At 48.1% G+C, this 15,153-nt stretch overlaps 1 protein-coding gene across 2 annotated transcripts in view; it reads left to right on the plus strand.

The window, feature by feature from the left end:
• The first annotated feature begins 1,944 nt into the window (after nt 1-1,944).
• SYT16 (synaptotagmin 16) overlaps nt 1,945-15,153 on the plus strand; it is a 119,828-nt gene continuing 106,619 nt past the window's right edge. Inside the window, exon 1 of one of the 2 annotated variants that reach the window (XM_079996194.1) lies at nt 1,945-2,165. In XM_079996194.1, coding sequence (XP_079852320.1) covers nt 2,003-2,165 — 163 coding nt within the window. In that variant the 5' untranslated portion in view covers nt 1,945-2,002. The remainder of the gene's footprint in view (nt 2,166-15,153) is intronic. The other variant, XM_079996195.1, reaches the window with a different exon arrangement.

Here is a 15,153-nt window from a genome sequence, read left to right on the forward strand (position 1 = left end):
CAATGTTAAAAATTTGATCAGAAACCTGCTTCCTTTGTACTGCTGTGTTTTTCTTTCTTCCTGGATGGCATGAGTGATTTTTGCTTTGGGTTGGTTCAATTTAATATTTGTATTCTGCTTTCCCAGCTCAAAGTGCCTTGCAGTGATAATGATAACATTAAAAATGAACAAACAACAACAACAACAACTTCTTATTTCTTATATCCCATCCATCTAACTGGGTTGTCGTCCGGGCAGCTTCCAACAAAAGTACAGGAAAAACAACATCAAACATTAAAAACATCCTAAAACAGGGTTGCCTTCAGATGTCTATGAAAAATTATGGAGTTTATTTCCTTGACATCTGATGGGAGGGAGAATAGGTGCCACTGCCAAGAAGGCCCTCTGCCAGTTCCGTGTAGCCTCACTTTTCTGCAGTGAGGGAACCGCCAGTAAACCCTTGGACCTTTGTGTCTAGGCTGAACAATGGAGGTGGAGATGCTCCTTTGGGTATACAGGGCCAAGGCCATTTAGGACTTTAAAGGTCAGCACCAACACTTTGAATTGTGCTTGGAAATGTACCGGGAGCGAGTGTAGGTCTTTAAAACACAACGGTGTATAAATAAGGCACAAGGCAAACAAATTCCTCCAACAATTAATGCAATTCAGAACAAGCTCAGTGATTCAAATAGCCGCTGAGCATCAGTCCTTGTGCCAGTTGGCAGACTCTGGGGAAGGGGATTCTTCACTCACCACACTCCCAGGCCACAAGATCTTCCCTACTTTTTAGTTTTGACTTCTTTTTTTCACCCTCAGAGGAAACAGGTCAATCACTTCTCTTGCTTGTTTTCTGAAAGTTGGGCGAACAGTTTGCAAAGAGACAGGTGGTCTAGATCCCAAAAGTCTTTGGGCCCCTGCCTCCTTGGTTTCATAAGCTCATCTTCAGAGCCCCCCGCCTCATACAAAGCATTGCTCATGGTAGTGGTTTCACTGAGGAAAGTGGCAACACAATGAAATCCAAAGCTAACAATATAGCTCCGTAGGTAGCTATATGAAATCCATCCCGTAGGTAGAGCATGAGACTCTCAATCTCAAGGGTTCAAGCAAGCTTCATGCATGGAGGTAGCTGGGGGTGCAGCTGCTCCCCTCACTAAATTTAGCAAATAAAAACTGACCAATTGCATCACAGATAACTGTTCTGCCCCCCATTCTGTGGGAGGGCAGGCTTCATTTGCGGGGGGGGGGGGCAGGGCGGGGCAGAACCTCTGTTAAGTATATTTACTTGATGGGGGGCAGGTGCCCCCTTGGCTACACCCAGGGCCCCATGTTGGGCAGAATATTTCTGCATTGTAGGGCGTTGGACTAGAATTCAGCGGTTCCTAAACTTGGGTCACCAGCCGTTTTTGGACTACAGTTCCCATCATCCCCGACTACTGGTCCTGCTAGCTAGGGATGGTGGGAGTTGTAGTCCGAAAACAGCTGGAGACCCAAGTTTGGAACACCGCACTAGATTATCCTAGCGGTCCCTTCCATCTCTGCAGTTCTATGAATTAACTGCACGTTTAATTCCAAATCCTATTCAAACTATTTAGACCGGGTCCAAAAGAACATGAGAAGAACCTTCTGGGTCACAGTGGCCAACCAGCTGCCGCAACAAGAAACCAGGGATACAGACCATGAGTCCAAGAGCCACTCGCCTGGTTTCCAACAACTGGTACCCAAAATCATCACTGCCTCCAGCTGCAGAGGCGCAGCACCATAGCCATCGTGACTGGTAGTAGCCCCAAGCCGTCCAAATTGGCCATCCCTGCCCAAGGCGTGCGCCTTTGTGCCTTAGCGGCGGCGCACTCTGCACGCCCTCAGAGGCGCTCTCGCGTAGGGAGACTCCTGGGTCTAAGGCAGCAGCCCCCGTTCCCCCGAAGCCTCTGGCCGTTCGTCGCGAGGCGCCCCCACCCCGGGGCTGCGCGGCGCGTGCGTAAAGGCGCCCGTGCGCCCTTCCTTCCTCGCCTGGGACGCGCGCTGCATGCAGGTACCGGCCGAAGGAAGCGGCTGCCTCTCCGCCCTCCGGCCCGACGGACAGCCAGGCAGCCGCTGCAAGGTGGAAGACCGCCAGGCCCAGGAGGGGCCGCCGCCCGCTTGCCAAAGCGAGCATCTCTTGCTGGCAGCTGCAAGGATGGCGACCGACAGTAAGTGCGCTCCTGGGGGGTCCCTGCAAAACGGGGGGGGGGCTCTTGTTTTTGCAGGCTTGGACGCGGGATCCCTGCTCCCTTGCTAGACGTGCGGGTCTCTCTGTGATCTCCCCCTCCTCCAGTTTCCTTGCGAGATGCGCGAGCCTCGCGCGCTTCCTCCTCCTTCCCCATCCTCTCCTGCTGGCTTCGCTGCGAGGCCCACCTGAGCCATCGCTCTCGCCTCTTGCCCTCTCCCCCGTTGCCTGCGCCTCTCTGCAGTCAGCCGAGCGGGGCTGATGCCCTTGCTGCATCGGGAGCCTTCCTCGAGGAGCTCTCGGCCCGGGCTGGGGGCTGCAGCTGAATCCAGAGGCTTTAGGCAACGTCCCCCCCCCACACATTGCAAATCCTTATCCCCTATGTTGCTGTGTGGGGCTCTGGTATAACATATGCCGTGTGTCTATGGGGCCATGGGCTGGGGGTGTGACTGCAAGGAACTGGGGCGAGGCAGTGCCCCCCCCCCCGCCGCCCGGAGGGTTTTGTGCATCTTGTATTGGGTATTCATATATTTTAAGGACGCACACAAAGTACTTTATGTATTGGAGCCTTGCGTAGCTAAGAGGCCACCAGTTATGACCAAGAGGGAGGCATTGACCTGATCAGGGGGTCCCCGAGATTTTGAGAGTTGCATCACATCTTTAAGGGGCGCAGAAAGAGAATGTAATAGAGAAGCCCTCTACAAAACCCCAGTGGGGACAGAGTATGTTGGTTGGTTGTTGGGGGGGAGAAAAAGGAAAACTGGAAGAGGCAAATGGAATCTCCTGGAATTGGGACATCATGGCTGGCTGGCTGGCCGGCCAGCTTGGACCCTGAACAGGAGCTGGCCACAGTGCAACAGCTTTGCTTAAAACCCCAACTTCTTGTCGTCCAAAATAGCTGCACAGCTGGCTGTGTGTGGCCACAGCCACTAAGATGGGATAGAAGTCCCTTTGTTAGCATTGGATGTGTGTGCATATGTGTGTCCTTTTTTGTGGTGGTGGAAGAATTGCATTTGTTACTTTGTTTGTGTCGGTCAGTTTCGTGTTCGTATAGGGATGTCATAGTACCACCCTATTATGCCTTGCTCAGACCATACCTGTAATACTGTGTCCAGTTCTGGGCTCCACAGTTTAAGAAGGATGTTGACAAGCTGGAAGGTGTGCAGAGGAGGGTGGCCAAGATGATCAAGGGTCTGGAAACCAAGCCTCATGAGGAACGGTTGAGGGAGCTGGGTGTCTTTAGCCTAGAGGAGACTGAGAGGAGATAGGCTAGCCTTCTTCAAATATCTGAAGGGCCGTCACATGGAAGATGGAGCAAGTTTGTAGGACCTGAACCAATAGCTTCAAGTTGCAAGAAATACGATTGCAACTAAACATTAGGAAGAACTTTCTGAGAGGAGGTGCTGTTTGACAGTGGAACCTGCATCAGAAGGTGGACTCGCCTTCACTGGAGGTTTTTTTTGAAACAGAGGCCGGGTGATCATCTGTCTAGCTGTCACCATAGATAGCTCAGTCGGTAGAGCACCTGACTCTTAATCTCACGGTTGTGGGTTCAAGCCCCATGTTGGGCAAAAGATTATTTCATTGCACAGGGTTGGACTAGACGACCCTCATGGCCTCTTCCAACTCTACAAATCTGTGAGTGTATTATTTCCTGCATTGTAGCTGGTTGAACTAGATGATCCTTGGAATCCCTCCCAAATCTACAGTTTTGTGCTTCTATTTATCTAACGAAGTTGGGTCACCCAAGACAAGTTGACTTTGTGTTTTTGTTTATGGCATTTATAGGACATTTATAGACCATTTACATGGAACCAGGCAGAGGGCCTTCTCAGAAGTGGCGCCTGCCCTGTGGAACGCCCTCCCAGCAGATGTCATGGCAATAAACAACTATTTTACTTTTAGAAGACAACTGAAGGCTGCCCTGTTTAGGGATGTTTTTAATGTCTGATGCTGTATTGTTTTTAATATTCAGTTGGAAGCCGTCCCGAGTGGCTGGGGAAACCCAGCCAGATGGGCGGGGTATAAATAAATAATAATAATAATAATAATAATAATAATTATTATTATTATTATTATTATTATTATTATTCCACCACACATAGGCTTCTCATGCAGGCACTGAACAGACCCTGATCTGATTTGCTTCATTAGATATGAAAATTTGCCACCGACTCTTAATCCATTTTTTGTTTCTATGAAAGCAGAAGTGGCCACAGTCAGATCCTAGTTAACATGACCGCATTCATTTCATTTCATTTCGCTTTCAACTTGTATACCTCCAGGGAGATGTTCTCTAGGGTTTCAGGCATGGTGCTCCCCAGCCACGCCCAGAGATGGGCGAGAATTGAACCCGTGACCCTCAGCATGCAAGGCAAATGCTCCACCACTGTCAGGAGCGAGCCAGCCATAAATCACATGGAGTTAGTGAAGTTAACTCTTTATTAGAAGAAACAAGATCAGCTCAGGAGTGCCAGGCCTAATGAGCACAACAGTGCTTCTTTGGTAGGTCTTGCCCCTGCGCGGCAGCTGCATAGCTGTCAACTTTCCCCTTTTCTTGCGAGGAATCCTATTCGGAATAAGGGAATTTCCCTTTAAAAAAGGGAAACGTTGACAGCTATGGGCAGCTGCCTAAGGCTCCTCCCATCGGGGGTCCTTCCCAAGCAATCTGAGACTGCACCAGTGTGCCTGCCTTTGCTCCTTCATCATGTCTCTCCTGGTCCTGGGAGACTGGGGGAGAGGGGAGCTTGCTATAGCAGGAGCGGGAGGCAACCTGCCCTCTTCAGCAGCCTGACTCATCTCTGCCTCTTGGCCTTCCCCCTCTCCTGCTTCCACTTCTGCCTCTGATTCTGGACTGCTCTCTGCCTCAGCCTCTTCCTGCTCACTAAGCCCTGTTGCCTCTTCAGCTCCTCCTTCCAGTCTTCCCCCTCTGACCACTCACCATCACCCCATCACCAACCCCCGGGTTCTGAGCCTTCTTCCCCTGGGGGTTCCCCAGCTGGTGCCTCCCCCCACCCCCTCTGCATCCAGCCAGTCCAAGACAACCAATGAGCTGTGGCTTATGAGCAGGAGAATTGCCCTCCTTTGGCTGAGTCAATGCACACATCTGAACCCTTGCTACAGCTTGTGGAGAGTTTTTACTATCCTTTAGATATGGGGAAAGGCCCCTGTTGCCACTGGAGAGTGGGGTGGGGGGTTGTGGAAGTGGGTGGGGCAGAGAGTTCTGCAAAAGCCCTGGCAAAATTCTCTTGGCAACACAAGCCATTTCACTGTTTTTTGAGCCCTTGCATCCTGGTAGCCAGGCAAGCCAAGGGGGCAGTGTGGCACAGAACACTCGAATTAAGCCAGAATTGGGTGTTCAGATTTGTAACATACAGCAGTTATTGCAAGCCAAGATTCACTTGTGCTTTCAGATTATGGTCTGCCAGCTGCAAACTGACCATCGTTTAGGGAGCTCGGTTGGGTTTGTATAGCAAACAAGCCAGAGTTAAGGTAAACAGGCTGTGGTCTCGTATTACTCCTAATCCAGCCTCTGTCTGAATATTTTGGAAATTTTAAATTCACAATCATTGCCTCCCATGCTGAGTGTATTTAAGTGCAGTAGGGGGTCCTGAGGGACACAGGTGGCGCTGTGGTCTAAACCACAGAGCCTAGGGCTTGCCAATCAGAAGGTCAGTGGTTCAAATCCCCGCAACGGGGTGAGCTCCAGTTGCTCGGTCCCTGCTCCTGCCAACCTAGCAGTTCGAAAGCACGTCAAAGTGCAAGTAGATAAATACCGGTAGGTACCGCTCTGGCAGGAAGGTAAACAGTGTTTCCGTGCGCTGCTCTGGTTCGCCAGAAGCGGCTTTGGCATGCTGGCCACATGACCTGGAAGCTGTATGCCGGCTCCCTCAGCCAATAAAGCAAGATGAGCGCCGCAACCCCAGAGTTGTCCGCAACTGGACTTAACAGTCAGGGGCCCCTTTACCTTTAGGGGGTCCTGACCTTATCGTTTTTGGTGCTACAGCTAGTTGCAGCTAATAATTTTGCTGCAGCTAATAATTTTTGGATCAGCTTTTTATGTTCTAATATTGTTTTCATTCCTGATGTCAAGGCCATCCCATGGGTTGCAATTTAAATTGTGCTGTGTGCTTTCTGTAATAGCAGTCTGTCTCGTTTCTAAACTGACTTAGATGCGACTTAGATGCGAGGACCCATCCATCAAAACACAGAAATGTCTGCCTGCCTCTGAATACAATTTCTAACACAAACCGTTTCCAGAATGTTATGGCCCAGTCTGGAAAATCATTCCAGGATCCACAAGCATCCCTCCCCCCCCCCTCCTGACAATTCTGGGTTCAGTGCGAAGCCATAGGCCTGTGTAAAGTCATAAGAACATAGGAAGATCTTGTGCTGGATCAGGCAAGGAGCGTCTGGTCCAGCATCCTGTTCTCACAGCGGCTGACTAGATGCCTCCATGGGGAGCACACAAGCTGGACCCGAGTACAAGAGCTTTCTGCCCCCCTGTGATTCCCAGCAACTGCCACTAGGAGGCATATGACCTCTGGCAGTGAAGATGGAACAGCTGGGGGCCGGTCCACTGTACCTCAGACCTTGTGGGGGGCCGGACTAAATTTTGGGGGAAAAAATATGAACGAATTCCTATGCCCCACAAATAAAACCAGAGATGCATTTTAAATAAAAGGACACATTCTACTCATGTAAAAACACCAGGCAGGCCCCACAAATAACCCAGAGATGCATTTTAAATAAAAGGACATATTCTACTCCTGTAAAAACATGCTGATTCCTGGACCGTTCGTGGGCCAGATTGAGAAGGTGGTTGGGCTGGATCCGGCCCCCGGGCCTTAGTTTGCCTACCCACAAGATAGAACATGGTCATCCCTGGTTGGACTGAATTCATCCAATCCTCTTTGAAAGCCATCCGCACTGGGAATTCTGGCTTTGATGTTGGTTAATGTAAGTTGGCCTTGTAAAGCCTGGAATGAACTGGCCTGCTAAATGTACAGGTTTGCATAAGTGTGTAACACACACACACACACACACACACACACACACGTATAAATGCTGAAGGCAGCCTTGTTTAGGGAAGTTTTTAATGTTTGATAGTTTATCATGTTTTTAATGTTCTGTTGGGAGCTGCCCAGTGTGGTTGGGGAAACCCAGCCAGATGGGCGGGGTATAAATAAATAAATAAATAAATAAATACATATTATTATTATCATTATTATTAACTAATTAATTACATTTTAATACCACCCTATACCCGCAGGTCTCAGGGTGGTTCATGGGATAAAATTACAATATAAAATCACAAAATACATTATCAAAGTCAAAACAAAAACAACACCTCCCAACACATTTTAAAAGGGCATTGGAGGTCAATCAGCCAAAGGCTTGGTTAAAGAGGAATGTTTTTGCCTAGTGCCGAAAAGTGTATAATGAAGGTGCCAGGCGAGTCTCCCTGGGGAGAGCATTCCTCAAATGGGGAGCCACTGCAGAGAAGGCCCCGTTCTCGTGTTTCCACCCTCTAGATCTCTCGTGGAGGAGGTACACGAAGAAAGGCCTCAGAAGATGATCTCAGGGTAGGTTCATATAGAAAGAGGCGGTCCTTGAGGTATTGCGGCCCTGAACTGTTTAAGTTACTAGAAAGTAGATTCTGACTGAACATCAGGAATACTTTTCTGGTGGTAAGAGCAGTTCAACAGTGAAACAGTCTCCCTTGTGAGGCTGGATGGCCATTGGAATCCCTTTCAACTCTGCAATTTTCTAATATATATAATTGCATGTTTGCCAACTTTTTAAAAAATTATTTTTTATTGATTTTCTTTTCTCAAAACAAATATCCAATATCATTGCTAAACATACATTTCCCAATCCACTCCCCCCCATTGACTTCTCTCAACTACCATTTCTGGTTTGTTACATCCAATGATACATTCTGCTGCTTATATACATTACTATGTTACTACGTATAGTTAAAGCTATGGTTTTCCCAGTAGTGATATATGGAAGCGAGAGCTGGACCATAAAGAAGGCTGATCGCCAAAGAATCGATGCTTTTGAATTATGGTGCTGGAGGAGACTCTTGAGAGTCCCATGGACTGCAAGAAGATCAAACTGAAGTTGGGAAAGATGGAGGGCACAAGGAGAAGGGGACGACAGAGGATGAGATGGTTGGACAGTGTTCTCGAAGCCACAAATATGAGTCTGACCAAACTGCGGGAGGCAGTGGAAGACAGGAGTGCCTGGCGTGCCCCGGGCCCATGTGGTCACGAAGAGTCGGACACGACTAAACGACTAAACAACAACGTTATCACATTGTTGTACTTCCTGTTCTCTGTAAATAAAATTGTAAATGTTTATTTAAATCCTGCCAGCGAGACCATTTCTTTCTGTTGTTTCTGCAAATATATTGTAAAGGGTTCCCATTCTTTTTCAAAGTCACTGTTGTCCTTTTCACACGGTTTGTCCATTAACTTTGCTAACTCTGCCTAGTTCATCAACTTTTCTTGCCATCATGTTTGGCAACTTTTAATGGACGCAAGTCTGCTGAATGGTGACTTTAAAGCAACCTTTGCTCTGTACTATTGGTGCGTAGTTTGTGGGTTAAGTCTGTCTCTCTCTGTTTTGCGATAGCCGTAAAATAGTAGATGTGATTTAGAGCAGCCTTTCTCAGCGTGGTAGTCCGAGATATCTGGAGGGCACAACTCCCATCAGCCCCAGTCAACGCACAGGCCGTAAAACTTTATTCTCGGAAGTGTCAATTGCTGTCAGCCTCTTCATGTGGCTGGGATAGTAGAAAACATCCAGAAAACACAAGGCTGCAAGAAACTGATTCTCCCACCGCTGAGGACGATGCTGTGAGAAGCAGCACCTCTCAAAATTCTCCTTTCTTTAGGGCTTTCATGTTACAAGTCTGAAGATTGCGAGTTTACTTCCTATTTGTACCTGAAAAGAAGGGCTGTGTTGTCAACAAAGGTCTGACCCAGGTGGGAGCGTAGAGAAGTTAAAAATTTTTGGGAAATGATATACAATGAACTGAAAAAAATGTTTGAAATGACATTTGTAAAAAAAAACCCAGAAGCATTTCTGTTAGGGATTCTAGGGAAAAGACCTGCCAAGAAAAATAAAGAACTTATTTATGTATGCTACAACAGTGGCAAGAGTCTTGATAGCACAAGGATGGAAGAATGAGGAAATCCCAACGAAAGAACAGTGGCAAGAAAAATTGATGACTTATGCAGAACTGGCTAAACTGACATACAAACTGCGAGACGAGGAGAACTGTGACTTTGAGGAAGAATGGGAGCTTTTTACAAATTATCTAAAAAGACAACAAAATGAATTGGACACCTTGGCAGGGTTTGAATAAACATACACAAATTTATTGGTTGATAACATGATAGATAGATATGTACAAGTTTATAACACGCAGAGAATAACATGTGCTGAGAAATCAGAGAGAGAAGCTGAGGGAAGACTCTGGGGTGGGGAGGGAGGGTTGGATGGGGGGATGGGAAAAGGGGGAGGAATGATGAATATGATATGTTGTGAAATGTTGTTTTGTTGGAAGTGTTAATAAAAAATATTTAAAAAACAAAAAACAAAGGTCTGACCCATCAGGAGACGTCATGAGGCGTAGAGGAGACAACATTTTGCTCTCCCATTAAAGGTAAAGGTAAAGGGACCCCTGACCATTAGGTCCAGTCGTGGCCGACTCTGGGGTTGTGGCGCTCATCTCGCTTTACTGGCTGAGGGAGCCGGCGTACAGCTTCCAGGTCATGTGGCCAGCATGACTAAGCCGCTTCTGGCGAACCAGAGCACGGAAACGCCGTTTACCTTCCCGCTGGAGTGGTACCTATTTATCTACTTGCACTTAGACGTGCTTTCGAACTGCTAGGTTGGCAGGAGCAGGGACCAAGCAATGGGAGCTCAGCCCGTCGCGGGGATTCGAACCGCTGACCTTCTGATCGGCAAGTCCTAGACTCTGTAGTTTAACCCACAGTGCCACCTGCGTCCCGCTCTCCTATTGGGTTCCCACAAAAGCCAGAAAATCACATTCAGCGTAAAGAGCAAGTCAACACGACTAAACGACTAAACAACAACAACCATTTATACTCCCAATCCATCTGGGAGGTGGGGATGGAGAAGCCTGTCCCCTTTAGCCACGTCCGGAAAGATCTTTGGCTAGTTGTTTTCTGGGGCAACCAGTCAACCCGTATTCTTCTGGCGTAAATTTAGCTAGAGGTGTAACTTAACAAAGAGTCTGCTTTGAGCTCTTTAGCAGGGTTTTCTGTATAATCCCATTTTGCAGATAAAAGCACGAGCTTTGGGGAGATTCCGCTTATAATATCCAGACTCACTGCCCACCCACCCTGGTTGGCATCTGTCCATCTCGGGAGACAATGGAAGAATGTGTCTTCGGGGATGAAGTCAAAGTGATGGAGAGTTATAGCCCCTGTTGTGACTATAGAGATCCTATAACACTATCGCTCCATCTTAGAAATGATGAATTGAGGTGGAGGGACGTGGACGGGAAGTGACTTGCCCAAAAGCCACCTACTTAATTGTATCTTTCAGCAGAGATTTGAATGGAAATCTCTTGATATGTGCTTAAAATCCCACATTACTGGTTGTTGGTTTTCATTGGGTTTCACGTGCTACAAATGGGTTTGGGGGCTTGGGTGTTGTCGGACTACAACTCCCATCTTCCTGAGTCAGCTTAGCCAGTCGTCGGGGATGATGGGTGTTGTAGTCTGACAAATCTCCGGAGACCCAAGATTAAAGAGCGCTGATCGTAAGGCTGAGTTGTGACGGGATAGGGGAAGCCACTTTTAGGGTAAAATCCCCCCACAATGTGGAACCTCAGAGAGATGGTTTGTGGGGCTATCCAGGGAAATAGTGAGGGATATTTTCTTCTGCTGAAATTAAAATATTGAAATGGCTTTGTTCCTCTATTTTGGCTCAGGCTGTGGTTGCTTAGTTACAGGAATTGTTCTGCTTTCAGGGCCTTGGATGAATATATATGCAAATATGCAAGAGACAGCTTCTGTTGCCAATTTAGGTCCTTCTGGTGTATCATCCAAATGTTGCATGAATGAGAAACATTCTGCTTATGAAGATGGCAGGCTGTGCAATTATGTCTTGTTTTCATCTTCTGCAGCCCTCTGCATGCTGTGACACACTGTAGCTGCCACAGGTTTTTTGAGTACAATATTTCAGGTGGCATGATCTGAATTTGCGACATCGCAGAGACGGGCCTAGGAGAAATATTGCCCAATATGCAGACAGGACTGGAAGAGTCTGGCATGCAGATATTGGGGTGGGGAGTGGGCGGGCTCTCCCGTTTGACCCACAACATCCATCCACCACATTCAGATGTGATCCTTTAGAGCAGGGTTTCTCAAACTCAGGTCCCCAGACGTTGTTGGACTACAACTCCCATCATCCTTAGCTGGCAGAACCAGTGGACGTGGATGATGGGTGTTGTAGGCTAACATCAGCCAGGGACCCAGATTTGAGAAACGCTGTTTTAGAAACTTGTTCAAAGGTGTGCATGCAGTTGGGAGGAGGCAAAATGAGTAAATTTTGAGTTTTGGAAAAAGGTTGCATGGACCCTGCAAATGCTGGGGATTTCATATAAGCAGAAGGTTTTTTTGTTTTTTTAAGGACTGAACAAATGGCGCTGGCTTTATAACAAAGGTGTCATATTATTTCTTTAGAATGCTACAGCGGTGTTCTGCTGACATTGGCTATGTTTGCATGTCACCGTAAGCCAGATTTTGCCCACCGACAACTCCTATGTTGCCCAAAACATCTGGAAGGCACTGGGTGGGCAAATGTCAACCATGGTGTCAGGGAACTGCCATCGTCTCAGAGGCGAGAAATAGAAGGGCAGTTGTGTTACAGGGAGCCTCCGAAAATCTTGCGAAGCAGTTCCTCTTCCGGGGAGGAGGAAAGCCCCACCTCCAGTGGAGAAGAGGTGCAAAGGGCAGAGGATGCTAGTGAGAGCCTTAATACCGCTCCTGAGCAAGCCGGAGGGGAGGGAGGCACACCCTTGCCATCGCCCATCCTACGCAGTAGTCTGAGGCGCAGAGAGGGGCGGAGACGGTTGGGGGTAACGAAACTTTTCTGCTGGGGGTGGTACAAAAAAAGACCACTCCCGGATTCTGCTAGCGAATGAGCCAGACATGAACTTTTGACGCTCTGCACTGTAAATAGTAAAGGTAAAGGGACCCCTGACCATTAGGTCCAGTCGTGACCGACTCTGGGGTTGCGGCGCTCATCTCGCTTTATTGGCCGAGGGAGCCGGTGTACAGCTTCCGGGTCATGTGGCCAGCATGACTAAGCCGCTTCTGGCGAACCAAAGCAGCGCACGGAAACACCGTTTACCTTCCCGCCGGAGCGGTACCTATTTATCTACTTGCACTTTGACGTGCTTTCGAGCTGCTAGGTTGGCAGGAGCAGGGACCGAGCAACGTAGCGCCGACCTTCTGATCTTCTGATCGGCAAGTCCTAGGCTCTGTGGTTTAACCCACAGCGCCACCCGCGTCCCCTGCACTGCAAATAGTTTGCACCAAAATAAAGCCTGTAAAAGACAGGTTGGAGTCCTGCCTGGTTACTCTTGAGCAACCGCAACAGCCATCTGACACATGGTTTACTGTGTGTGGGTAGCATGCTGTCGAATGGTTCCTATTTCACTTCTCCGTTCCTCAAGCTGGTGGTAACAAACCCTGGCTTTTCATGCCGGGCGAACCAGCGTTCATGGTTTGTTTCTGCCGAACAAACCGGGACATGAAGCCAAGGTTTTGTTCTTGGCTGACCGACCATTTTGAACAAATTAGGGCTACATTCTATCTGCCCCCACTATTGGAGGCAGAAAATGCTTCTGAACACCAGTTGCTGGAAACTTCTGGAGGAGAGAGGGCTCTTGCGCCTGGCTCCCAGTTGAGGGATTTCCAGTGTGGCTGGCCACTGTGAGAAAGCGTGTTCTCCCTCATGGAGAGTGCGTGTTGCGGTGGGGTCCACCAGGCCACCCTTCTGTTGCCAGGCAGGATTACTAAGGAAGCATGTGGCAACGATTGGATGGCTGGGTTGCTGGGTGTTATGTACTGAGTTGAATAGGATCTAAAAGGCAGCAGTCTGATTGGTCCTAGAACAATAGGATCCAAAATGCAGCAGTCTGATTGGTCCTAGAACAATAGGATTCAGAATGCAGCAGTCTGATTGGTCCTAAAACAATGCAGCAGTATGATTGGTCTGCAGGAGCCACCCAATCCAGCTCCTGGTGGAAGTGAATCCACAACCTGATTGGCCTACAGGAGAATTCCAGAATTAGCCAATCACGTGCAGCCCATTGTGTAAATAATGTATATAAAGCAGACATTCTGAGGGAACTTCCATTCCTCCTCACCACTATGAGCTGAATAAAGAGCATGAAATCCACTCTCGACTCTGAGTATATTTCACTGGGGTAAATCCTATGTTGCAATATGGTGGGAGGGATCAGATGTTTTAAATCTCGTGAACGCAGCTTGGAGCTTTCTCTTTCGCTGTGTGCAATGGATCACCCACCCTAATTTTATGGGTTTTGCGTTGACCTTGCTATGCCTGTCATCAGGTCGTCTGCCATTGGGACAGGGGCCTGGTAGGAATTTTGTCCATCTGGCTGATTAGCTGGTGCCATTTGGTTTTTGCCTACTGCGTAGCAAATCATCACAACTTATAAGGTTGCGGTTAGGCATTGGTTATCAATTGGTTGGAGGAGGGGTAAGGATTGGCTGGGCCTGCCCCTCCAAGGTTGCTGCGGAGAGGGAATTCCATTAAAGGAATCCAGGGGCTTGCCATCTTTTCGTCTGAATCCCTGGAATGGGGCTAGGGCTGGCAAGCCCTGGGGAGCATGCGGGGATAAGTGAGGGCGTGTGCCTCAGCTCCATTTCTCCCCAATATTGTTTTCCTTTACTGGCTTTCGGTGGTGCCTGGAAGTCAGTTCGGTCCCCAGGCGGGGGGACAGATAGTCTTAACCAATGCCTAAACAACCACTCACATTTATGTATTTCAATAAAGTTGTGGCCAAAATTATGCCAAAAACCTTAAACAAAATTTATGTGTATGCTGTGAGTTATTTGAGGGGTGGCCTGGGGACTTCGACACGCAAGAGGATGCTGTACAAGATCAGGCAGTTCTGATGTCATTTTTGTTGCCTCACAGATAAAAAGAACTTGGCATCAAAAATGTCGATGTTGGTGGCTAGAAATTAGGGGGGCACAGGAAGTATAATCCAGTTTGGGTTAGGAAAGAGAATGCCAAGTGTCTCTGTACCTGTGGAATGTTTCTGCTTTCTCATCCTTTGCTCTGTGGCGCTTTGAAAACCTCTCTTGCCTTTTTATTTATTTATTTTTGCTTCAGACTGGCTAGCGCAGGTCCCTAAGGAAAGATGAATGCACATATGGTAAAACCCCAAAAGGCACCGGATATGCACAGCTTTTATCAGAGCTGTGGGCAAATTAGGCCAGGACTTGAATTATTGAATGTTCTCACCATTCTCAAAGCTGCCTAATGGAGCATTATCTCAAGTGTAGTCAGAGAGCTGCATGAATCAAGCTTGAGATTGTTTTACGACCCAGCCCGTGCCATGCTGATCTGTAAGTAAGTTCTGTTCTGTTGCCACAGGAGGGACTTTCAAGCATGCATAATTAGGATTTCAGTCCTGCAGCCCTGTTCCTGACATATTTTTGTTGGCATCTGTCTGCCTCATGAGACAAATGGAGCGTTCCTCCGAGGGTGATCACCTCCCTTCATGTGGTCCAAAGGAAAGCAGAACTAGATGTTTGGCACCAGTTTGGCTGCAGGAGTTGCTGGAAGGAGGCGTACAAGGCGCCAGCCGACCGCCTTAGAGACTCCACTCTGGATTTGTGTAGGGCAGGCTTCCTTAACCTCAGCCCTCCAGATGTTTTTGGCCTACAACT

This window comes from Podarcis cretensis (genome assembly GCF_951804945.1).
Source record: "Podarcis cretensis genome assembly, chromosome: 1".
Classification (NCBI taxonomy): Eukaryota; Metazoa; Chordata; class Lepidosauria; order Squamata; family Lacertidae; genus Podarcis; species Podarcis cretensis.